Genomic DNA, 24,662 nt, shown 5'->3' on the forward strand with positions numbered 1-24,662 from the left:
GTTTCCAGTCACAGCAACTTCTGATGCTCTGGAGCAAGCAGCGGAGAAGACCATTTCTACTGCTTGGGGGGGCGCCCAAAAAGGGCAGCTCCTCTGCTCCGAATGAGCAGAGGGGGGCAAGCTGGATGACAGGTGGCTTCCCACCTCAATGGTGGTGAGCCACCCTGAGAGGCCTTTAGGCTCATAAGTGGTCTTTTGAGACATTAAAAAAAAAAACACAACTGTATTGTGGTTCTGGTAAGGAGGACTGAGTGTCCCACCTGTCAGCACCTGCCACTGGAAGGGTACGGGGCCCTACCTAGGCTGCAGCCCCACCAACTAGATGCGACAGGAAATGCAGGACCATCTCCCTGTGGTTAGATCTGTAATGAAAAGTGTGCAAGGGGGCAAATTCATGCTCCCCACCCCCATTCCACACCACCGGCAGGGCAGGAGAAGCTGCCCTGTCAATTTCAACAACAGGCTTGCTTTCCCCAACTCATTCAGGTTCACCCTGAGCAATTTTCTGTCCCCCCAGGTTTTGTGGCTATTAGAAGCAGTGGGTGCTCCAGTAGCACTGGAGGGGCAGCAGGAGCTTTCTGAGCAGCAAAGCTGGAATGGAGATGAGAAATGGGGGGAGGGCTCATCTCCTGCCAGTGGCAGCTGCCAGGCTCCTCTTCCCGAGTGCTTCTTGGTGCAGAGGACACAAGAACAGGAAGTGGCCTTACGTCAAGCTGGAATATTGGCCCATCAAGTTCAGAAGGGTCCCTGCTGACTGGCAGCAGCTTGCCAGGCTTTCCAGAGGGGTCTTTCCCAGCCCTACTTGGAGATGCTGCCAGGGATTGAACTAGGACCTTCTGCATGCAAAGCGGGGGGGGGGGGGGCTTGCCCACTGAGTCATAGGCCAGCTTGGAGGGCTTCAGGAACCCAGAAATTCACACAGATGGTACCGAGATTTTTCTCTTCTCCACTGAAAGAGGAAAGTGAACTTACCAGGCTATCCAGCCCTCCACCAAGAAGGTCCACAGCCCCCATCTGCATGGAAGACACTTGAGGCACGTTGACTGGCGGACCGAGGTCAAGGTTCAGGAGATCGCCTAGGAGGTCCCCCTGGGAGGGAATCACCTGCGGCTGCTCCAGGTTTGTAGCAGCCGTGGTCCCTACTGGGCTGTCTCCAGCGTCGGTGCTGCAGGGGAAGGGAAGGGTTAGTTGGCACATTCCAGGAAGAGAAAAGGCAACAGATGAACTGAAGGCTCATCAAGTCTGACATCTCACAGTGGCCAGTGATATGCTCCCGGGAAGCCCACAATGGTGACACCTTTGACCTGAAGCCTGGAGCATAGCAGGATGGGTGCTAGAGAAATAGTCTCAGAGGAGCATTCCACAACAACAACTACCCTGTGTCTGACCCAGCAGAAGGGCTATCCTACCTTCCATGGTGGATGGGCAGGTGCTTGCGGTGAATCCCATGGCTGCCCTCCACAAAGGCGTTGGGGGGTTTGTGGTAGACAGACGCCAGAGACCCAATGTGGCAGATGAGCTCATCTAGGAGCGTGGGCTCGATCAGGTCGGTCTCCTCAGAGATCAGAGGCTTCTCTGACAGCACCACTTCCTTGGCCGTCACGGGGTCAGTGGAGAGGAGGCGCCAGTAGATGTAGCCACGATCCCGTAGGTCTGGGTTGTCAGAATCCTAAGGCAACGGAACAGAATCTCTGCTCTTACTCACATGACCCCATCTGTGTAGCAAGCACACTCCCAGGGCTTCCCAGACATAAATTAAGACCCGCCTCTGCCCTCATGAAGTTCAAATGGACAATAGGGAGGAAGGAACAAGAGAAAGTGGGATATCCTTAAGTTCAGAGGCAGTCTACCTCAAAGTATCAGCTGCCTTGGAGGACTACTGCTTGAAGCTCCCTCTTCTAAAAGCTAGCCTAGATGGACTGATCCAGCAGGGCCTGACTTGGTTTCTCTCCCTACCCCTTGGACGTCTGGCTTACCTGCGTGGCAAGACTCAACACCTGCTGAACTAGCTCCTGCGTTTCGGATGGTTTCTTCAAGAACAGCTTCACAATGGCCGTCAGGAGGGTGAGCTGCACCTGGAGCAGGGCAGGAAAGGACCAAGACCATCAGGATGTCACCCTTCTCCCCAGAAGTGTCACCAAGCATTATCAACCACTATTTACACAGCGCTTAGCCCAATAAAACACACATGGTGCAGAAAGATAGACGGGTAGATGATTTCATGGGATGGCCCAGTTCAAGTGACATCAACCATGCCCTGGCACCGCTGGAAATCAAGCCATCATGCATGGCTGTTTCATTGGCTTCCTCATGTGGTTCCATCTGCCATTGGTAGCCCATGAGTTGGGCCACATGGCTAGAAAGGTGCTGTGGGCCACCAAGAGATGAACCGGGACTGCATCAGACATGCTCCAAGTAGGAGCCTTGGACCTTCTCCCACTGAGCTACAGTGGTTTCTGATGGGCAAACTGAGTCAGACCTTGGTTCCTCAAGAACTGTACTGGCTGGCAGCAGTTCTCCAGGGTTTCCGAGCCCTACCCGGAGATGCTGCCAGGGACTGAACCTGGGACCTCATGCAGGCAGGGCCTGTGCCCTCCCACAGAGCTGTGGCCCCCTCCTGGTCCCTATACAGGGCTTGGAGGGCCCACTGAGACTTTCTACCTCTCCCAAAGGAGGCCTGTCTGGTTCACGTCAGGTCATCCTATGCTCACACAACGGCACCTCAGATCTATTTTTAAAGCAGTGGCCAAAGGATGTGGCTTGATGGTTACCAGCCCTGCCTCTGCTCCCAGAGCTCCCCCACAGTGACACTGAAACATCCCCCTGCTCCAGGTACTGGCAACACATCCATACTCCAGTGTGACTGTGCGGTTCTGGATTCCACAAAACTGCAAAATGCAGCTGCCCCCTACTATACGGCAATGTACTGATTGGCTCTTCGTGGCACAGAGACAGGCAGGCAGCCTTCTAGCTCCACCTGGATGACAGGATGTGTGTGACAAGGCGGGGTGGGGGAACAGTACAGGGATGACTGGCCATTTTGCAAGAGGAGCAAACTACCAGGGAGGAACTGTCAGTCACCCCTAAGTCGTAGCTGCAGTTAAATTTTGACAGATCCAAGTTGCAGCTGCTCCACAGACACACTAGAAGCACTAGCCAGGTTGGGTGGGGGCAGTTCCTCAGGGGCCAGACTCCTCCCAATTTCTTCGAAGGAGGACACAAAAACTCAGCAGGCTGGAAAAGCAAACATCACCTGGGTGCTCTCGTCATGGAAGCCCTCCAGAAAACTCTCCAGGAGCTCATCTGCGTTGTCGATTCTCTCTGCATATTCACCCACAATCCAGATCATGGCCGCTCGGGCATCCGGCTCATCCAGGGAGTCCAGGTTTTCACACAGGGTAGCGATGATGCTCTCGTACCTGATTGACCACACAGAGAGCTTAAGAGGACTCCTTCCGCTTTCAATATTCGACTCTTGTCCCATCCCTTTCTGGGTTGTGGATACTTGGCTCATCTGCTGAACACTTCTAGCCCTCAAGTGCAAGACTCTGCTCAGACCCTTGGTCCCTCCGCTGCCTGCACTGACTGGCAGCTGCTCTCTAGGGTGTCAGGGAGAGGTCATTCCCACCCTACCCACAGATGCTGCTGGGGACCAACACTAGGCTCTTCAGGCAAAGTTCATGCTCTGCACCCAACTACACCCCATGCCATTTCGCCTCTGCCTCGTCTCTCCCCCAAGTTCATCAGCTGCTGCCCTTGCCATTCCTCCTTCCAACATTTCGCCCCCAAGGCCTAGAACAGCCAACCACTTCTCAGTAGGCTGCTTCCTTTTCCAAGTCCCTCCAGGTGTGCAAAAACTCCTGCAATCCAGGGCAGCCTCAACTTGCCCCACTTCCTCCATAGCCTCCTGACTCCCCCCTAACAGACAGACAGCCTCTCTCAGGAGTGACTGAACAAGAGCTGAGAGCCTTCCAGTCGGTTGCCTGTTCCTCTTGTGGCCAACTCAAGTCTGCCAAGAGAAGGCTGGAAGAAAAACAAAAAAAAACACTCTCCAGCTTCCAGGGTAGTTCCTCTCAGTCTGGACCGACTATAAGTAGTTCCAGGTCAGGTGTGGGACTTTGCCTGACCAGCAGGCAGACTCAGCCCTTCTCCGCAAAACTCCCACATTCCCAGTTTCCCTGCCTGTGGTCCCAGGCTTCCCATCTGCCTACCCAGATCTACAAATGATATCAGCCCATGAAGCCTGCACCAGACTACACCTTCAAATAAACACACTCTCTTCCCAGGCTCACATGCCATTTGGTCTGTGCCATGACAGGGGGCGGCAGGAAGGTGAAAACACACACACTGCAAATCTGCATAAAATATGTATGCCCATCATCTCGGCACGTACTTTGCAAGCTTCGCCTCATTCATTCCGCTTCCTGTGACTCAAGTGTTTGAATGAGTTGGATTTTTCTGGCACAGAAGCGACAGTGCAAGAAGGAGGCAGTCACTTCCGACACAGACTCTGCCTTTCCTTCAGCAATCCCACACAAGCTGAAACAGACTTGGATCTGGTACAGCCATAACATCCCTACTCTCCTAACCACGATCAGAAGACGTGGCCCCACTGCAGTCCTCCCTCCACCTACAGCTTCCCCTCTTTCCACAGTGAACCTACCTATGATGCTACATTGTGTCTCTGTCATGTCAACGCTAAGCGTTGACTAAGCATGTCAACACTCACTTTCAACTAGGTCAGAAACCTGTTTTGGACGCTGGCTTAAAGCAAAACGTGAGCGGTGCTTGAAAGGGGTTAGACATAACCCCAATGTGCTTTGCAGGCCCTGCTCTCTGGCCTGCCATTCACTTGACAGGCCAAGGACCGTGAGCCTCGAACTCCCTTGCCTGGCAGAGATGGACCCACTCCCTTCGCTCCCAGCCATCAAGACCTTTTTACTCCAGATGGTCTTCGACAGCTGCAGTTTCACCTGCTGTTTGATGCACTGCTGCTTTTAATGACTGCTTTTTATCTTTGCTGCTGCTCTTGGAAGTCGCCTTGTGCGGTTGTTAATCAAAAAGTTGGGGTACAAATTTTCTAAATAAAAAAATGGGTAGCTAGCCAAAGGAAAGGGAAGGAGTTTCACGAGAAGCTGGGAATACGGAAGGCCGTAGTGACACCTACACTCCTGGCCAGGAAAGCCTTTCCCAGCCCTCCAAGCTGAAAGTAACATCCTTCCTGCCAGGGCTCCAGCACTTACTTGTTGGGGTACTTTCGGAAGATGTCCCGGATGACCACAATGGCCTCCTGGACAACATAGTTGACCTTGGTCTGGATGAGATCCAGGAGGGTGCTCACGCAGCGCTCAGCGGATTGCTGTGGGGAAGGAGAGAGCAGAGAAGACGCAAACAGGCTCAGCCCTGACTCGGACAAGCCACATCAGCCCCAGTCATTAAAAGGGTAGAAGGAGACTTGGGGAAGGGAAAAGGTTCAGAGACTTGCCTCGACTTTGATGGCACAGCGTCCAATGGCACGCACCGCTTTGCGGACAAAGTCCACATCCACTTCTGTGGCGTATTCCTTGAGTTCTGCCAGGACCTGTTGGAATACAACATCAAAATAATCTGGATTGTGGCAGTATTTATAGTGGCAATATTCTCCCCTACCTTGGCCTCCTGGTGCTGCTCAAAGCATTAAAGGAGCATGTCTTTATTCCCCCTTAAGGTTCCAGTCCTCATTATTACCGAAGAGAGGGGGGAAAAGAGAACCCTGGAAATACATTATAAATAATTGCACAATGTGTAGAGACTCTTATAGAAACCAGTTTCATTGAGCCTTTTCTCCACCCCAAAAACGACACGTCAGAAGCTGCCAGAACTGCACGGCAGACCTGGGCGATGTTGGCCTGCGACGCCAGGCGGATCATGATGTCCAGTTTCTCCAGCTTGACATAGATGGGGTCATTGTACTTCACAAAGAACACCTTGATCTCCTGCTTCAGGATCTCTGGTCTGGGAAGGGAAACACATGGATCAAAACCACCCCAGGCATCTTCATTCATTCCCAACAACGTTCAACTGTTTGTTTAGATTCCAAGCTGTGATTGTACTAAGCCAATGTGGTACAGCAGCTAGAGGCTTGGGCATGGACCAGGAAGAACTGGGTTCAAATCCCTGCTTGATCATGAAACTCAGTGGAGAGGGGGACACATGGGGTCAGTCACGTCCATTCCCCCCTGCCTAACCTATTAAACAGGGCAAGAGGACCAAAAGAGGGCACAGTAGATCATTCCTGCTTCCTCCACTTACCTTTTTTGCACAATCAAGTTGATGTTCCGCAGAGCAACGTACTGGACTTCAGGCTCGCCGGACAGCAGGGTGACCAGGGGAGGGGCTAGTTTCTTCAGCAACATGTTGTAGTAGTCAGAGTCCTTGGGGAGGAGCTCCAGGAATTTCATGAGCACCTTGACAGCGGATAGCACCACGGCGGAGTTGGCATGAGAGAGGCGGGGTGTCACTCGCTCGCAGATGCTGAAAAGCAACCGCCTGACAGTTAAACCAACCCTGCTGCCCAAACCTGAGCCCCCAAACCAGTTCAGATGGGAGCCTCACTGAACCTGAACTGAATCAAACCCCTAACCTAAACTCCAACTGTACCAGAGGGATCACCCCTAGATTTTGAGAAGCCAAGATTCACCTGTCTCCCACGTTGTTTTGAAGGGGCATTTTCCATCCTGCCCAACTCATGGGCCCTCTGTATTCTACCAGTGGTCCAAGAGTGCTAGAGCAGAAGCTGGCAAAGGAGACAGCCCATCTCCTGCTGTTTATTGCCAGTACCTAGTGATAAGAACTAGACTATCTCAAAACTTAGACTGACTCAAGGCAATGATAAACCCTGAATTCATTTCTATCTTTCCTCCTCCCAAGGATCCAGGCAGGAGTACTTTCAAACAAGCAAACAAAAATGATAAAGCAAGAAAACCCAATGAAATCCATAATTACCCTTGCCTGCTTAATCCCAGCCACCGAGGGGGAAAATTCAGAACCAAGATCACCATTATCAACCTGGCTTCAGGAAACCTCTGAGGTCTGGCTTATCTTGGTCAACAATTGCTGAGACATGTCCCCCCGGAATATTTTCCAAGTCTTTCCAATCATCCAGATTATTACAATCTCCTGCGGCAAAGAGCTCCACAGGTTAACAGCACAACATGGAAGAGCCACCTCATTAAAAATCAAAATTAGACAGTATCCTCCTTGTATATGGAACCTCACAAAGCACAAATATGCAGGTCCCTGCCCAAGGAGCAAGCAATCTGGGAAACAGACAACGGGAGATAACAAAGAAAGTAGAAGGAATGCCACACCATTTCAGCCACACATATTTCAGTTTTCTTGCGGTGGGGTTTGGAGACCAAAGGGTGTGACAAAATCTTCGTGAAAAGCTGAGTTTTGGGGAAGGAGGAGGTTCCCTGCACAAGGGCAGCAAGAGAGAAAGGGCAAACTTGCTTAAAGGAGTGGGAGGCCATCAGACAGTGGAGTGTGTTGTGATCTGTGAATTGCCAAGGAGACATGATGCACCAGCCCCAATGCAAGACCACAGGGGATGACCCACCTCTGGGCTTCACGGTCATCCTTCGGGCTGTAGTTGGAGAGGCAGTCCAAGATGAAGATTTGGCCCCACTCGGTGCACTCGTTCAGAGCGGTCAGCAGCTTGTTGATGTTCTGGGGGTTGAGATCCAGCAAGTTGCTATTTGGGTGGGACTCGCTGATCTCTGACAAGGCAGCTACGGCGTTGGCCACCACCTAGCGGGAGAGGAAGAAAGAGAGCTCATAGCACAGAGCACACATGCAAGTCCCAGGGCTGTGCTCTGAGGATACATGACACTGTCACCTTGCTGCAGCTAGGCAGGTCTCGGTCTGAGCAGGACTTGGATGGGAGAACCCTACAAACCTGATTAGGGGAAAGCTCTGCTCTGAGTCCCACTGCCACTGGAGGTGCAGCTGGTAGGGACACAGAGCAGGGCCTTTCCCAACAGTGCCAGTCGAGAGACCTCCAGGACTGGGATGGCTGCTGGCGGCCACAGTCAGGGCCATAGTTCAGGGAAGAGAGCCTGTTTTGCATGCAAAAGACCTTGAGTTGGGTTCCCGGCATCTCCAGTTAAAATGATGTCAGAAAGCCAGGCTGGGACAGACCTTTCTCTACTCAAGACCTTGAACAGCAGACTGCAGCAGGCTGGGTGAACCGTTCAGTCTGTCTCAACAAGATTGCCTCATGTGTTCACATGCGGGTCAAGGGATGCAACTTTCATGCAGGGGTGAGCCTTGTGGTCTCATCTGTTTAAACGATCACATACTGGACACACGTAGAGATTGGTTTGGAGCCCCCAAAGCATCCTACTGCAAACAGCTGGTACAGGTGAAGAGTATCGGCAGGATGTGGGAATGGCTAAGAGAGCCAGCCGCCCTGTGCAGCCAGCTGGGCTCCAGCTGCACCACTAATGGCAAGGAAGAGGCTGCCTTAATGAGAGGCGAAGAGGGGGGAGAAGCACCAGCCTGACTCTCTCCATCAAGCAAACGAGAAGGGCAGGCAACAAGGAGAGAGGGAGAGACGGGAAGCAGGAGGGGACCTGGGATGCGAGCAATTAGATCACTTTGTTATTATCCAAGGCTAATTGGAAATTAAACCAAGTGTGGAATGTGGCTAATGAAGGAGAATGTGCTGCTGTTTAACGCACTCAATCTTCCACTTAGCATAGCATGAAAATCCAGGAATGACAGAGGCAGGTGGACAGACAGGGAGGAAGATTGATTGAGAGGGAACAACGAATGGAAGCAAAGACCTAGGTGGGGGCACAGCTGGTACACCTCTGCTCTGTTGCGGACACGATCCTGCCAACATGTTCTAGCCTTCCCAGGGTTTTAAAAAAGATAAATCAGCAACATCTTTCCGGAAAATGCAATCAAATGTTTTGATCTTCTGGGAGAAGAGATGCAATCAAAATATAGCCAGGAATATTCTGTCTCACTGATATTTTCTTGCGGGGTTTGATTATTAGGTGCACGAATTAAGGGTAGCACCCTTTGTGCAACATTTTCTTTGCTTCCCCCTTTCACAAAAGTCTGTCACATGAAGCCTATCCAATGTTTCACAGGGCTTTTCAGCCCCCTTGCTTTCAGCGCCAGCTTCGCTTCTCTTTCACGGTCAAAGAAAGGGGAAAACGGATTTTCACTTATGTATGAAAGCACAGGGTGGGCAGGTGGGCGGCAACAAAGGACGTGGCATTGTATCAGCACCTCTGGAAAGGAACATCGCAGCTGGTCTTCACAGTGGCAAGGAGAACAGAACATGCCAAACAATACAGCTCGCAAGAAGTTGCCTTTGTCCAGTGTTTCAAAGTAAGGTGACAGACAGCAGCCCAGCGAGAGAGGCTAAGGATGAAGGAGGCACATCCGAGAGGGGGAAGAAGGGGCCGTTTCATTACTCAGCAGATCTGCCGGCACGGAATGACTCAGGGTGGCTGCAGCTGGCAGGATGTGGCATTGTGACTTCCCAAACACTTTTGATGCAGGGTGCCTCTCAAAGGGTGAAAGAGGAGGCCATCAACAGCCCCCAACTGTGGGAAGGGGTGTTGCCTCCCCCGCTCCCCTGGAGTTCTAAGCCCCAGCAGGAGCTGGGTGAAGAAAGCAACACACTGAGCCACAAGAAATGGCTGGAAGGATGACTGCTTTCAGCCAAAGGCAGTGGGGCAAGCGATATGTAGGGCAGAAACAGGCGAGGGGGCACTGAACGCACTCCCTGCCATCCCATTCCCCCCTCAGGCTGCTTGGCCTCATGATGTGGGGTGTGCACACATCTTGGATAGCAAACTGCATAAATAGTTTGTGGTGGAAAAGCACTGGGCAAGACACTAGGCCTTTAGTCCGTGATGGTTGGCTGGCTTCTCAGGACAGCAGTCCAAATGGTCATTAGAAACCTCAGGTAGCTACTCCAGGCTGAGTCAGGTCTTTGGTCTAGCTGGACCAGCATTACCTATTTTGCCTGGCAGCAACCCTCTGGCATTTCAGGCAGGGGGCCTTTCCCAATCCAGCCTGGAGATACTGCAGGGGACTGAGCCTAACATTTTACTGCATCTTGGGCACTGGTTTCAATTATTTTCCCGCCTGCTGCTTTTGAGTTTCATTCCAAAAGACAATAACTCCAGAGAAATCATATACTCACTTCCTATAGCGGGGATTTGCAGACAAGTGCTTGCTGTGCCATGACAGAAAGCATCGGGAGGGGTTGCAGAGGGAGGGCAAAGCACCTCTTCTCTTGCTTCCCTCCTGTTCTTTGCTTCATCTGCCTGCCTTGCTCCTTCACAGCTATTTGGCAGTGCCTAGGAACCCTGGCCCCGTTTCCATCACTGCACACGACTGGAGGCTAGTGATGGCCTCTTCTCCAAGCCACAAGAGACACTGTGAGGCCAGAGCATTTGGGCAATCTCCCTACATCAATGACAAAATTAACGCCCTTATAAGGCAGCCAAGCGCTGCCCCCTTGTGGTTCAACAGTCATAGCTACAAGAGGAACTGCTCAAATCACTGAGCTTGCTGCAACTGTTGGGAGTTTTGCTGCGGAAGACATGAGTTGGACTCCTGCCAAGCTCTGCTCTGGTATCAAGATACTGACGCTTTCAGGCCCAAGCTTCGAGCTGCTGTGGTGGTGTGTCTCAGGGAACAAGTGATGAATCAGAAGTTCTGGGTTTGAAATCTCCTTCTGCCATGAACTCACCAGCAGCACAATCCCAAACATGTTTACTCAAAAGCGAGACTCACTGAGCTCAGTGGGGCTTACTCCAGAGTGAATGCGTTTAGGATTACAGCCTAAGTCCTGCCTCTGAACTTCAGTCTTCCTGGCTGCAATATGGGGATAATAAGACTAACCTTCCTTACAGGGCTGTTTTCAAGACTGCAATAATGTACGTAAAAGCACTTTGAACACTGTAAAATCTCTGTAGAAACACTTATTATCCATAAAAAGTTTGGGTTGGATTCTGCCAATTCTAACACTTTTCAAGCAAACCAAGAAAAAGGGAGGGGGAGTTAAGCAAAATAGGGAAAGGGCGAGCTCTTTACATGCATGTCCATCTTCTGTGCTTCAACCTAGGGCCAGAGAAGACAGATCAGGATCTACTGTAAATTACCCACAGTTCTACCAATAAAGTGCCATCTCTTTGCTGGAGTTTAACATTGGCAATAAAGGTTTCAACTGTGAGTGGTCTTACACCCATTATCTTCTCGCTCAGCCTCAATGGTCCTCATCTGTAAATTAGGAGCATTAATGAGATGCCTTTGAGTCAGGTCTCTGAGCAGCCCAAGGAGTGATGTTAGACTCTCTGATCTGTAGCAATCCCAATGGAGATTTGTGCTTCTATACATGCAGGCAGTGTTGGGGATGCAGCAGCAACTGCCTCTGTCCCCCGAGCGACAATTTGGCGCCTGGCTCCAACTGATGGAGTGCTGAGTGTTGTAAAGGAGATTTTGCCGGCTTGAAGTCTGCCCCTGCCTCCCAGAATCTGACCCTCCACTCTCTGTCTGTGCCCCACCAGGACATCTGCACAGAGATCTGTTTGGTACCACAACAAGATTTACCTGCAACAGCGATGCCACTCAAGTAGAGACAAACATGAAAAGGAGCTCTCCTTATGCTCCCTAACAACAAGAGACAGTTGGCTTTGGCAAGAACAGGCTGTCTCGGAGACGTCATCAATATTCATGCAAGGAAGACTGAACAGAACCCATCTTGGAAAGGTGCCTGTTGAGAGCCGGAAGAGGATCACATTTTCTGGCAAGAATGGCAAGGCGGGGGGGGGGCGAGGACAGAACACCCCAGGAAATCTGAGGCCAGCAGAGCCAGAAACCTTGCGAAAACTACTTGGAGATCAGTAAGAAGCCCTTTTCCTGAAGCTCTCATATGGGGAGGGACTCTTGACACTTGGCCAGCAGAGTCAAGGCTGTCAGGACAACCTGGGTGACAAGGTTGGTGTTCCAGCCTACCTGCTCCATCTCAGAGACAACGCTGGGCAGCTATCATGATTCCAACTTAGTGCAGTGCCATAGTCACAGTTGCAGAGAAAGAGGGGCCAGCATTCTGGGCTGCAGAAGCGTCGAACCCAGAACGAACAGTTCTGAACTGTACAAGCCAGAGGGACCCCAGTTGGGACCTCCAGAGAGAGCACCTTGCAAGCTGAAGTCCCCTGAGGGACCAGCAGCCTCAGCATGAAGAATCTTGCGCTTCCCAGTGCATCCTAAGAGAAAGAGCAGGGAGGCAGCCATGTGCCAGTCTTCAGACCAGAGGGCTGCACCTTTAAGAAGCCCCAGTGGTGCTTGGGAGAAGAAGTTCAGTCCGAGAAAGATATAAAAGGACTCCATTAGGCCCAAGAGCCAGCTGGGTCAGGCGGCCTGGTATCCCACTTTGGGCACCCCCTCATTCTCCAGTCACAGAACCACCAGCTCACTGCTTTCTGGACCTGCTTCCCTCTAGTCCTGCCCGAGTCACTGATGCTTAGTCAGCTTGTCTCACACCACATGAGGACAGAGAGGTGGGAGCAAGTGAGGGCCGGGAAAGAGAAACTGGTCAGGTGTGGCTTAAAAGTGGCAGGGGAAACGTGGCTGCCAGGCAACAGAGGATTACCATCACCCCAGGCTGGCAGCAGCTGAAAGAACAAAAGAAGAGTCCTGCAGGGTCCGGCCAAAGGGGACTTGTGTGTTCCAGCATCCTTTTTCCCCACAGCGGCCCACCAGCTGCTCCGAGAAGCCCACCAGAAGCAGAGGAAGGTAGCCTTTCCTCCATGGCTCTCCTCCAGCAGTTAGATTTTCTCCAGTCCCACTCCCTAAGAGCCTTCTAAATGGGACGTGCAAGGGATTGAACCTGGGGTCTTCTGCATGGGAAGCACAGAGGTCTGTCCTGGAGAACATGCAATACGACTCTGAGCACACTGGGAGCTCCACCTCGCCTGCACTCCCCAAGGCCGTTCTCAGCCCTGCTGCTTCAGACCCCTTTCACTGGAGCTGCCAGGGCCCGACTGCTGCACAATGGCTGTGTCATGCCAGTGGGCAAAGCCAGCTGTTGTTTGGAGCGCCAAGGGCACACCTGCCACAGGATGGATACGTTACCATGGGGTTGGAGTCCGCAATGAGGTCACGCAGGGAGTCCAGAAAGCCCTGGTCCTCCACCATCTGCGCGTTGATGTCGTGCAACTTGGCCACACAGACGGCCGCGGTCTTGCGCACATAGGGGTCTTCGTCCTTCAGGCACTTGCGGAGCGGCTCACACAGGTACTCGGTGATCTTGTCCACCCGGATGCATCCCATGGTGCGCACCGCCAAGGCGCGGATCAGTGGGTTGGGGTCCTCACAGTCCTGCAGGGGAGAAAAGAGATGGGGACTATCAGTGCGCTTTGTGCCAAGGAGATCTTTCCACCAGGGAGAACAAGTTTCAACCCTCTTCATAGCCTCACACTTCCTGGGGAAGCTCAAACAAGCCCCACCCACCCAATGCGTAACCTGTGAAAAACAGCCCATTCCAAGAGCCATCTATTCACAGCACACCAGGCTTGAGGAGAAGAAGCCCTATGCTATGGGCAAAGAACGAGGACAGGCAGGTAAAGAGGCTGTGAATGACTGAAGCTATGGATCTGGATTCTGCCTTGAGCCGAAATAAGCAGTGAAAGCACGGGACTGCCAAACCCTGGTACAAAGAACCACCGCCATGACTGCTTGACAGCAGCTCTCCCGGGTTCCAGACTCTGGGGTGTTGCCCAGCCGTGCCTAGAGACTCAACCAGGCACCTTCTGCATGCCAAGCAGGGGCTCTGCCAGTCTCTCCCCGATTAAGCCACCATCTGCCTTTCACCAGGAAGAATCAAATGCTTTCCTGGTACGGTCTTGATTCTTATTTCCCAGCTGAAGGGTGATGGGTGTTCAGCTGCAAGGAGTCCTCCCTGCTCAGAAATGCGTTTCCAGCCGTGTCGGAGAGCAAGAGAACAATCCTCTCTGAATCGTTTCGTCCACTGCCAGCAACCAGAGTTTGCAAGGAGATGGGTGGTTTGACCACTTGTCAAGCTCCCTCAGCACCCAAAGCCTTGGGGGGGGGGGGAAGGTGGCAAAATGGAGGAGTCTGTACCAAGAGGCTTGTAAACCATGATGCCCGAGACGGTAGCAGCAGCACCCAAAGCTCCCAGTTTGAATGACACACTAGGCTACTGGTCACAACAGCCAGATGCTGCCTCCAGGGACAGTGTTAGTCTGCCTCCCAAGTCCCAGCAGCAGGGGAGCAGGGCAAGAGAGAAACCAGTCTCTCTCTTGCTGATGTGGTTCTCAGAGGCACTGCTTGGGTCATAGTGAGAAACAGGATGCTGGACTAGATGGACCTTTGGCCTGCTTCAGTAGGGCTCTCTAGATGTTACTAGATATGGGGGTTTAAAACGTAACCTTTACATACAGAGGCAGTATTACCCCTGTGAGTATTCTCAGGGGATGAACAATGAGGCAGGGCTGTTGTTTTCATGCCCTACTTGTGGACTTCCAAAAAGTACCTGGCTGGCAGCTGTTGGAAAAGGGATGAGGGTCTGGCATGGCCCTCTTGGGCTTGTAATGCTTCTATGCGCCCAGCCTTCTGCCACTAGCTCAGTGCAACACTGTCTCTTAATGAAATGTCATTCTGCGGAATGCAGGAAAGGGAGCCACTCTGTTCTTCAAGCTGCCTGCACTTCAAACGCTCTTTGAAACTAAAAATAAATGCAAAGCATCAACTTCAACCTGGGACTACACTAGAAACCAGGCCAATTAAACTGGTTAAGGTGGAAACGACACAGAGTCTCGTGGCACCTTCAAGATCCTTGCAGGAAGAATGGAGAGCAAAGGAGATAAAAGCTGCAGGATTCAACACAGACTTGGGGAGAGGACAGTCAAAGGAGGCCTTTGCACACTGTGCATTCAATGCCTTCATGCATTAATAGTCCTCTGCACATGCTCAGGGAGTTTTGACTGCATGTCTGCCCCTGATGAAGGGCAGATGTTTTCCTTTCTTACTTCAGCCAAACCATTTTGCTCCAATGATGCAGGCACCATGAGCTCCCCCCGGCAACAAGAACTGCCTCACTAGCTTGGTTATCGGGACGGACTCTCTATCATCCCACCAAGTGTGAAAAAGGAATTCTTCTACTCCCCCACACCTATCCCCCAAGTCTGTGGATTTTGTTTGCTTTAAATCCATGTCCCACCCAGAAAGATCCTGATGTGGCACACATGAAATCTAGATGTAAGTTGATATTTTAAAACGAAATATTTCACACACACTTAAAAAAATAAATAACATATTTTAGTCACACAAAACAAAGGGAGCAAGAACTTAAAGGTAGCAGAGATTTTAAAACCCAGCTGCCACACTGTATCTGGAAAGGATCAACAGAAAAGACCCATCTTCAGCTGCCTCCAGACACTCACTGGTGTGAACCAGGCAAGGCTTCCTAGCAAGGGACTACAACCATTGGGAGCCACCAATGAGAAACCATGCCTCTCACAGTCCCCCAACCACACCATCTGACAGACTTCTGACTGGGGGCTGGAACACAGGAAGATTCCCATTGCTACTTGGCAGGAAGATGTGGCTGGCTGAGTTAACAGGTGGCTGTAGGCACACTCTGAAGTGAGTTACAGCTCAGCTAGCAGGAGCCCTACTCTGCCCCCTCTATCACCTTCTATCTGGCCATCCTCTCACGTAAAAGTGGGTTGCTTTCCACTTTGGTGTGTTCAAGAAACAGAAGCCGGGTATATAGACTACAAGAAGGGTGGTTTTGGGGACACAGGGTGTTGTTTTGGGAGGAGGAACATGCCCTCTTCTCCAGATTGTGGAGTCATCAGGGGCCTACTGGTGTCCTCAGATGAACCCTTTGTTTACTCCCACATAAGTAAATGGTTCTCATTCACTCTTTTTGGGAACCATAAATCTGAAGACAATGTTTGGGGAAGGTCAAGGCCTCCCTGGTCCCACCCCTGGGAAGACTAGCCTATGCTAAGACGGACCGGGGTAACACACCCCTGCTTGCAAAGGGCACACTGTCGCTCCAGGAGTTGCTGCCTCACCAGGGCTTCTTCTCCGCATGCACCCTGGCCCTTGTGGTAGCATTTCACATGGGCCCCAGACCAATGCAGGTGCTTCGTTACCTTCACAAAGCTGTTCACAGCCATGATGGCCATATCTGGCTGGCTCTTGGCATAGTTCATCAGGTACAGGTACACCAACTTCTTCAGCTCCAGGTTGTCGGTCTGCATGCAGTTCACCACATCTGGGAAGAGGGAGCTGGACCAAGGAGAGAGTGGCAGGGTGAAGCAGCTGTGCCCAAACAGGGAGACATACTCACACCCTCTGGCCAAGGACTGTCTACTGTAATTGGGGGCAACTTTCCAGGCCCCTCCACAGAGAGAGCCACCCCCAATCCACTTTTGCTGGAAATGCTGCCAGGGATCAAACATGCAAAGCACACACTCTACACCAGGGGTGCCCAAACCCCGACCCTGGGGCCACTTGCGGCCCTTGAGGCCTCTCAATGCGGCCCTCAGGGAGCCCCTGGTCTCCAATGAGCCTCTGGCCCTCTGGAGATTTGTTGGAGCCCACACTGGCCTGGTGCAACTGCTCAGCATGAGGGCAACTGTTTGACCTCTCGCGTGAGCTGTGGGCTCCCTCCACTGCTTGTTGTTTCATGTCTGTGATGCAGCAACAGCAGCAAAGGAAAGGCTGGCCTGGCTTTGTGCAAGGCCTTTTATAGGCCTTAAGCAATTGCAAGGCCTTCATTCATTCTTCATCTTTAATATATTCATTTATGTAAACTTATGTAAATTTATTCAAATTTTAAATGTAAATTAATTATTTTTCCTGGCTCCCCACACAGTGTCAGAGAGATGATGTGGCCCTCCTGCCAAAAACTTTGGACACCCCTGCTCTACACTGAGGAAGGGGACCTTCCCCTAGGCTCAGGTCAAGCCACAGCCTCCTCAGAACTCTGAAGCTCTGGAAAGAAGAGAGGGGCAACCAAGGAAGAACAGCCTTGCCAGGTGAGACCAAAGTTCCTTCTAGTCTTTTAAGACTCTCTCTGAACATGGAGACATTTATTACGGTTAAGAGCCAGCACCAGACCTCCTTCTCTCCCCCATGAATCTGCAAGAGTCTCGTGGCAAGTGCCAGACTCGCCCCTTCAGCAGAAGTATACACAGAACAAGAGTCACTTCACCAAACATCAGAAAGCTGCTGCAGACACGAAGGGGCGAGACACATCAAGAAGGCACATCAAGACTAATGCTGCCAGCCCTCCTGAAGTGGGGACTGTACAGTTTTGCAATCTGCCTCTGAAAGGGCCTATGCCCCCTATCACCACAATCTCATCACTGCAGCTCATGGCTACCAACTGATGACATGTGCTGTGAAGAAATACTTCCTGTTGTGCACCAAATGCCCCAAGTGCTGGTATTGCAGGCAAAGGAAGAGAAAATTCTCTGCATCCAACTTTTTATAAATTATGGCTTTATAAATTATATCTATCATGTGTCTCCCTAATCCAAAAAATAAAAACAGCTCAGAGCCCTGGCTTGCAAATGAGTTTGATGCACCCACTGTAGGTTTTCCTCATTGCACTGTTAATGTACTTACTTGGCGAGGAATCCAAACCAATTCCTCCAGGAATATTATGATGATGACTATGAATACTGTATTTATATGCTGCTTTTCAACGAAAAGTGGCGCATGGCAGCATGCTATCAAGCGACTTGTTCACAGGAGAGCACGGGCCAGTCATGCAGAAGGTCCCATGTTCAATCCCCACCATCTCCAGGTGGGAGTTCCCCTGCCTGAACACTTCAGAGACTGATACTGACAAATGCAATGCTCGATGCATTTCTGTCTTGTCATTCCTCTGAGGAGTTCGGAGTGGCATCCCCAGTTCTCTTCCCTGTCATCTTTAAGGGGAAGAACTACCGCACAGTGGGAGAGTGCTTGCTATGCAGATGGAAGTTCGCTGGCCCGATGCAACTGCTCTCAGCGTGAGAGCGACTGTTTGACCTCTTGCGTGAGCTGTGGGATGAGGGCTCCCTCCACTGCTTGCTGTTTTACATCTGTGATGCAGTAGCGGCAGCAAAGGAAAGGCCAGCCTTGCTTTGTGCAAGGCCTCTTATAGCCCTTGAGCTATTGCAAGCCCTTCATTCATTCATATAAGTTCATCTTTAATATATTCATTTATGTAAACTTATGCAAATTAATTTTAAATGTAAATTAATTCTTTTTGTCCCCCTGACACAGTTTCAGAGAGATGATGTGGCCCTCTAGCCAAAAACTCTGGACACCCCTGGTCTAGCTCAACACTATCAACATGGCCTGGCAGCAGCTCTCCAAACTGGGTGCTGCTCCCCAACTGAGCTACGGCCCCTCCTTAGGTCCAAAGTATCTCCAGGTGAGGCAGAGAAAAGACTCCTGCCTGAAGCCCTTAAGGGCTGCTGCCAGTCAGAGGAGATGGCACTCAGCTAGGTGCACCGTGGGTCTGACTCATTAGGTAGCAACTACCTGCATCACCTCCCAAGATAGCAAGAGACGCTGGTAACAAGCTACTGGCCAACTAGATGTTTCAACACTCTCCACCACTTCCTCAATACTGGGTGTTTAAGAGAACAAGAAATTTGAATGTAAGAAGGCAGACACTGCCTGTAGAAAAGTTACTGAAACAAGATTGGGCCTGCCTTCAGGTGAGGGCCAAGCGGAAATGCTCTCCACTTTATTTAGGAATTAGATTTCCTGCTAAATTTACTTTGCCCATCTACTTCAATACCCTGACGGTTCCCAAGCTGAGGCGGGCACATACAGTCGCACGCTGTAATGCACTGCCAACTGCACAGGCGAAAGTTTGCTTTCAAAAGACACCTTTGGAACAACGCTACTGCGACTGTCCTTTGGCTGAATTAGATGCACCACCACACATTTTCTTCTGCTGCCCGAAACTCACAGTAGCCGGGGAAAGATTCTTAAAGAGGTGGTTGCAAAAATATTCCGCAATTCCAGATCCTAAGGCTGAAATTACTTTCAAGCAGCTTCTGTAAAGGGTTCGTGTGGACGTGGCCAGCTTTTGTTTTAATGTGTTTTTAATTTCAAACCTATAGGCTTATGGGCTGTTGAACCTCACAAACGTCGACTTTGGGTGTTTAAGAGTTGCAAGTCCCTGGGCAACGGGGTGTACGTCATGGCTGCCAGAGCTGGGCCATATGTTTTGGCTGGAGAGCTGCACACTGGCAATGGGGGGGGGGGGAGAAACAAGGAGCTACCTGACATCCTTTCCGACCGTCATGGCTGCAATGACTTTCTTCACCGCCTCCTTCCTCTTCTCCTTCTTCTCATTGTTGAGTTCGGCTTTCAGTTCAAATATCTCCCCTGGAAACAAATGTGAAGTTGTCAGAAGAGACCTGCTGGGGATTGTGCAGGAAAAGGGAAGCCCTGGCACCTCCTGGCAATGCAAGGACGAGCCTGAGCTCCGGGGCAGAATCACATCACTTCCCTTCAGCTTTAGCTGGGAGCAGCTTGCCTTCTTCCTCATCCCTGTTGCCTCCTACAGTGCCAGCATTTCAGCTGGAGGCTTCGTGGTGCAGAAGCCCATCTCCCACCCAACATGCTAGTCTATAAGGCAACAAAACTAAACAATTTGTGCAAGTCCATTTATATACACAAGAGCAGAAAAGTCAGACAAGAAAGGAAGATGGCAATCTCTTAATCATAGGTAACGAGCAGGAGAATGATCACTGTCCAGTCTTGAAAGCCAGAGATATACTTAATCAATCGCTCATCCTTTAAGAAGACCAATTAATAAATGTAAACGCTTTTGCTCAGGGGAGAGCTCTACATTAAAGCTTGCAGCCTTAAGAATGACCCTCATTGCCACTCCAGAGATAGTACAAAGCTGAACACTGACACTGTGATCAGGGACACAGAGGAGCTGCTTAACTGAATTGTCAAAGGAATCCCGGCAACACTGGGAAGCTACACCATGGCTTCTATTGTGCTGAAGGGTGGGCGGACAAAGAGACATGCTTATCTCAGCTCCCAGGAGAAAAAGATGGCAGCAAAAGAGAAGAGCAAGTAATATCAAATCAATATCAAGTAATATCAAATCACCAAATGGTTTGACCACAGTATCCAAGATTCTGTGAAGTATGACCTTTGCAGCTTTGTGTATACAAATGCACACTTCACAATAGCTGTAAAGCCCTGCTGGATTGGACAAAGCGAGTCCATCTTGCCTACCATTTTGTTGCCAAAAGGGCAAGCCAGATGCTTGCCAGGAAAGGAAGGCAACAGCCTGCATCTTTCGTAAGCCCCCAGCAACTGGTATGTACAGGTATACTGTCTCTTAACTGGCAGGTTCCATTTGGAGCAAACTTGCTAATAGCAGCTGAAAGACTTGGCCTCTGTGAACTGGTCTACAACCCCCACCCTGCCACCATGCCTTTTTAAGCCAACTAACCTGAAGTGCAGGTGCACCTCTATTGTTACGAAGAGGGAGAGAAACCTCTTGCGACCCACTTATCCAGACCATACATAATTTTACACATCTCTGCCATGTTCCAATCTGCACCCCAGTCCCTCCCTGGAGAGCAGTCTATTCTTTTTTTTTTGCTTTTTGCTTATCCTGGGGAATAAGTGTATGTGGAGAAGGAAGGAAGATGTCTCTGAGATCTGGAAAGGTGCTCTGCAAAACTTCAGCAGGGGACTCAACTCTAGAGGCTTCTAGAATAATATTTCCCCCCCCCCAACCACACACACTAGCTTTCTAGTCTTCATGAAGATGAAAAAACTAGAGAATAAGTTTCTGGCCTCTCTCTGGCATCATGCTCCAAGAGGTCCTTAGCCCCATCTCTACCCTCCTTTGATCTCCGCTGTGAATGCAGCATCAACAGGGTAGTCCTTGTTTGCCCGGAAAGCACCCTCCCTCCACATTCCAGCAAGAATCTCCAATATTAACCAGAGCAGGAAATCAACTCACCCTTTTTATTAGTAGTAAAGTATTTGGAGTCTGTCATTGTTGAAACTTTGTATCACACCTGCAAATATAAACAAATCCACATTTCAGCCTCTTTCTGCAACACTGTATAAGAATCATGGATCAAAAACCAAGATACAAAGTCTTAAAATTATTTGGGAAGTGAAATGATGGTCTTTTGTGGTTCATTCCAAGTGTTCAGGAGAGTGTTGCAAGAAAAGGGTCTATGTAGTCCAGCATTCTGGTTTCCACCCCAGTGGTGCACCAGATACTGTACTTCTGGGAAGCCCACCAGCAGGAGATGGGCAACAGCCCTTCCCCATTTTTGGTCACCAGTAGCCAGTATTCAGAGGTCCACTGCCTCTGCACATGGAGGTTCTAGATAACTGTCATTGATTGGCCTATCATCCTCTGTGACTTTTTCTCAGTTCCTTGTATAGCACTCTGCCCTTGTGGCCATTGCCAGCTGTTGTAGCAAAGCAACCAAATTAGGGGCTGCATCATCCAAAGGCTCTCTGACCACCACACAGGCCACTGTCCAGAAATAAATGTGCAGCACCAGCAGCAGCCTGAAAGATGCAGTTAAAGTGATGCATGAGGAAAAGAAATTGCATTACCTTTATTACTTGAGGTATGAGAAACTCTGGACTCTGATACAATTAGCCTTCCTTAATTTAACTAGAGCCTCATGGAAGGCTTTAACGATGTCCCCTCATGTCAGCAAAGAGATATTTTAATAAGGACGGTTTCCATTAAGTGACGTTCAGAGAGTGCAGAGCCCCCTCTCTTGTTGTGTGAGATTCTGGGTGTGCAAATGAGTTTTGCACACACCTTCTGATGCTGTCTGCAAGCAGTGATAAAAAACTTTGCAGAGAAGGTGCCTTCAGGGTATGTAAGGCTGCAATTCTATGCACATTCATCTAGAACAGGAGTCTCCAAACCCAGCCCGGGGTCCAGATGTGGCCCGCGGCAAGCCTCTATCCGGCCTGTGGCCAGCCTCTGATCCCTTGAGAGCCTCTGGCCCAGTTGACCAAACACAACCAGAATTGTGCTTGTGGGGTGGGGGAATGGGGGTCCATTTAAGTGTGTGCTTTATTTCTTGGGCTGTGTTCGTGCTTGGAGAAGTCCTGGACATTTGAGCCCATTCATTGATTCATTTATCTAAGTTCCATCTCTAATGTGTTTATTTAAATTTTATATTTAATTTTTTTTCCCCTGGCCCTCAACACTGTACCAGATTTCTGATGCAGCCCTTCGGCCAAAAAGTTTAGAGACCCCTGATCTAGAACAAAGGTTGCCAAGTATTTCAACACTGGGATCCACTTTTTAAAATGACGTTCTACTGGGACTCACCAAGCTTTACAAGTCTTAAAAAAGTGTTTCACTTTACCAGCTGTTCAAGCCTCTGTTTTTATCCTTTTCACTATGGGGGGGGGGGGGCAGGGAGACCACCTTCTGGAGCATTTCTTGAGCTCCACATTTATGAGTCCCATACATGGGAAAGATCCTTCTCTGAAACCTTTGAGAGCTGCTGCCAGTCAGTGTAGACAAGCTGGGCCAGATGGACTGAGGGTCTGACTCAGCAACAGGCAGCTTCTGACAGCATGATCCTGTGCGTGCTCTGTTAGCGACCAGGGTTAGCAGGCAGAACCCCGACGGAGAAGGCAACCAGAAATGCACAACAGGCACTGAAATTCAATCCTGGCAACAGTGGGAACTGTTGTCAACAAAAGCTGAGTTTTCATGGAGAGGGTCTAAACAGCACCATGTCAGACTGCAGGTGAGAACGCGCATGACCCCGCACTCTTCTACACCCCTTCCAAAAGATTCCCCTGCATGCAGAAAACATAGTGTGTCTGAAAGAAGAGTTCCACTGAGCCTTCTGCCTGGCATGCTGGTTTTCTTTATGTAGGGGTTGTTTCTTTAAAACTCACACCTCTGCACAAGCACTAGACCTGCAACTAGTGAGGCCAAGGCACAGGTTTACCGCTTCAGTGGGAAGTAGGCCAAAGAGATTCCTTCAAGCAGATTCACCATTTAAACACAAGACAGTGGAACTTCTGCCCTGGTAGAGACTGAGTATCCTCAGTGCTCAAGGCTTGGATTACCTGGGGCTGCTCTTTGTAATAGCTGAAGTTCATCTCCCCTGCTACCACTTGACCACCCCCAAGTCTACCCCCTGGGGCTTGGCCCAAAGGCCTTCTACAACCCCAAGAGATACCACTCTTGATGCTTATAACTGAAACCACACCAACCAAGGAGGGTCAGTGGTAGGGCCTTCATGTGGCAAGCAGAAGGTCCTCATTCCCCTCCCTGTTGGCAAAAGCAGTATCTTCAGGCAGGGCTGGGAAAGGGCCCTCTTTGCCAGACACTCTGGAGAGCTGCTTCCAGTCAGTACAAGACCTTCTGAGCTGGACAGAGCAGCATCAGTCCGCTTTATCCTATTTCAGTCTTCTGAATCTGCCACCTCTGCTTAGGATGGATGCTCCAACTGGATAGCCAGGCAGGGAACGAAGAACTGCACTGCACACACCCAGCTCAGAAGCAGCAGTGCTGGCAATTGACAAGCTCAGCTTCTTCAAGAGGGCAGCCTCCAGGTCTGGATTTTTCCTCAGAGTCAAGGGTGCCAAGCAGGCTGTTTCTCAGCACAGATTTCTCTCTCTCCAGCAGCAGGTCAGGTGCCTCATCACTGCCAGCCAGCACATCAAGGCAAGGCATTTTTCCAGGTGCTGAAAACTGATAGGCCAAAATATCTATCTTGGCAGAAGGAGAGCCCCTGTTTAAGGAGGGAACAGAAACACAGAACACTGGCAGGCTGGAAGAGGGCCCAGGCATCCCAAAGCAGGTGATAAGAGCTCAGAAAACCAATTCACCAGTGGAAATTAAGGCTCTGAACTGGCACAGAGGAATCTGAACTATTTTTCTAGCTGGGCACATAGTTGGAGTCCAAAACTGTGCTCTTGGCACCCTCACATTTATTTTGATTTTGAAAATGTTTTCCTTCCATTTATCCACAGGTTCAAAGCAATTTTATTCCCCTGTTGCTGCTGCTATTTTATTTCCTTGCTCTACTTCATTGTTACTTTAAGCCAAAAAAGAAAAATAATGGGTTTTATTTGAATTGTTTTAATTACATACATTGCTTTGAGTTCATGACTACAACGTGAGGTGGGGCACAAGCACTGACAGCTTCCCACGCAGGCACTGACAGGCATGGTTTTTAGAAAATATTTGTATACATAAATAAAAATTCTGAGCAAAACTGAAAACAGGAGAGAGACCAACAAGGCCTGAGGGGTGACAACAGAGATTTCCTGGCCTCCTCCAAAGCAAGGTTCCATAAGTTGGGGGCTCTCACCCTAAGAACTAGTTCCAGCTGGCAAGAAGGCTCATGCGGGAAAAGACTGATCCTTAAGTATCAGTCCTGCCAGCCATGTGGAAATTTCAAAGTTAAACATCTGATGCTGATGCCAGAAAATTAAAATGTATAAATATCATCATCTCAGAAATGGCTCCCTGTGGAAACAGGACAAGTCTTCTTTTGCAAGGTCAGGAATAAACACCAAATCATTAGGGATGCAAAATGTCCTTCCAGGGCTCCAGGCAATTCTCAGCTTGAGCCCAA

General features: G+C 50.2%; 1 protein-coding gene across 1 annotated transcript in view; it reads right to left on the reverse strand.

Annotated features, from left to right (window-relative positions):
* Nucleotides 1–23,589, reverse strand: part of AP2B1 (adaptor related protein complex 2 subunit beta 1) — a 50,749-nt gene extending 27,160 nt beyond the window's left edge. Inside the window, exons 1-14 of the mRNA XM_066634732.1 lie at nucleotides 23,571–23,589; nucleotides 21,041–21,098; nucleotides 19,329–19,434; nucleotides 16,191–16,326; nucleotides 13,141–13,386; nucleotides 7,598–7,788; nucleotides 6,292–6,513; nucleotides 5,874–5,994; nucleotides 5,486–5,581; nucleotides 5,244–5,359; nucleotides 3,254–3,419; nucleotides 1,977–2,075; nucleotides 1,410–1,669; nucleotides 973–1,165 (exon numbers count right to left, since the gene is read on the reverse strand). Of these exons, the coding sequence (XP_066490829.1) occupies nucleotides 973–1,165; nucleotides 1,410–1,669; nucleotides 1,977–2,075; nucleotides 3,254–3,419; nucleotides 5,244–5,359; nucleotides 5,486–5,581; nucleotides 5,874–5,994; nucleotides 6,292–6,513; nucleotides 7,598–7,788; nucleotides 13,141–13,386; nucleotides 16,191–16,326; nucleotides 19,329–19,434; nucleotides 21,041–21,077 (1,989 nt within the window). The 5' untranslated portion in view covers nucleotides 21,078–21,098; nucleotides 23,571–23,589. The remainder of the gene's footprint in view (nucleotides 1–972; nucleotides 1,166–1,409; nucleotides 1,670–1,976; nucleotides 2,076–3,253; nucleotides 3,420–5,243; nucleotides 5,360–5,485; nucleotides 5,582–5,873; nucleotides 5,995–6,291; nucleotides 6,514–7,597; nucleotides 7,789–13,140; nucleotides 13,387–16,190; nucleotides 16,327–19,328; nucleotides 19,435–21,040; nucleotides 21,099–23,570) is intronic.
* Between the last annotated feature and the right edge of the window lie 1,073 nt (nucleotides 23,590–24,662).

The sequence above is a fragment of the Tiliqua scincoides genome, chromosome 8 (assembly GCF_035046505.1).
Source record: "Tiliqua scincoides isolate rTilSci1 chromosome 8, rTilSci1.hap2, whole genome shotgun sequence".
Lineage (NCBI taxonomy): Eukaryota > Metazoa > Chordata > Lepidosauria > Squamata > Scincidae > Tiliqua > Tiliqua scincoides.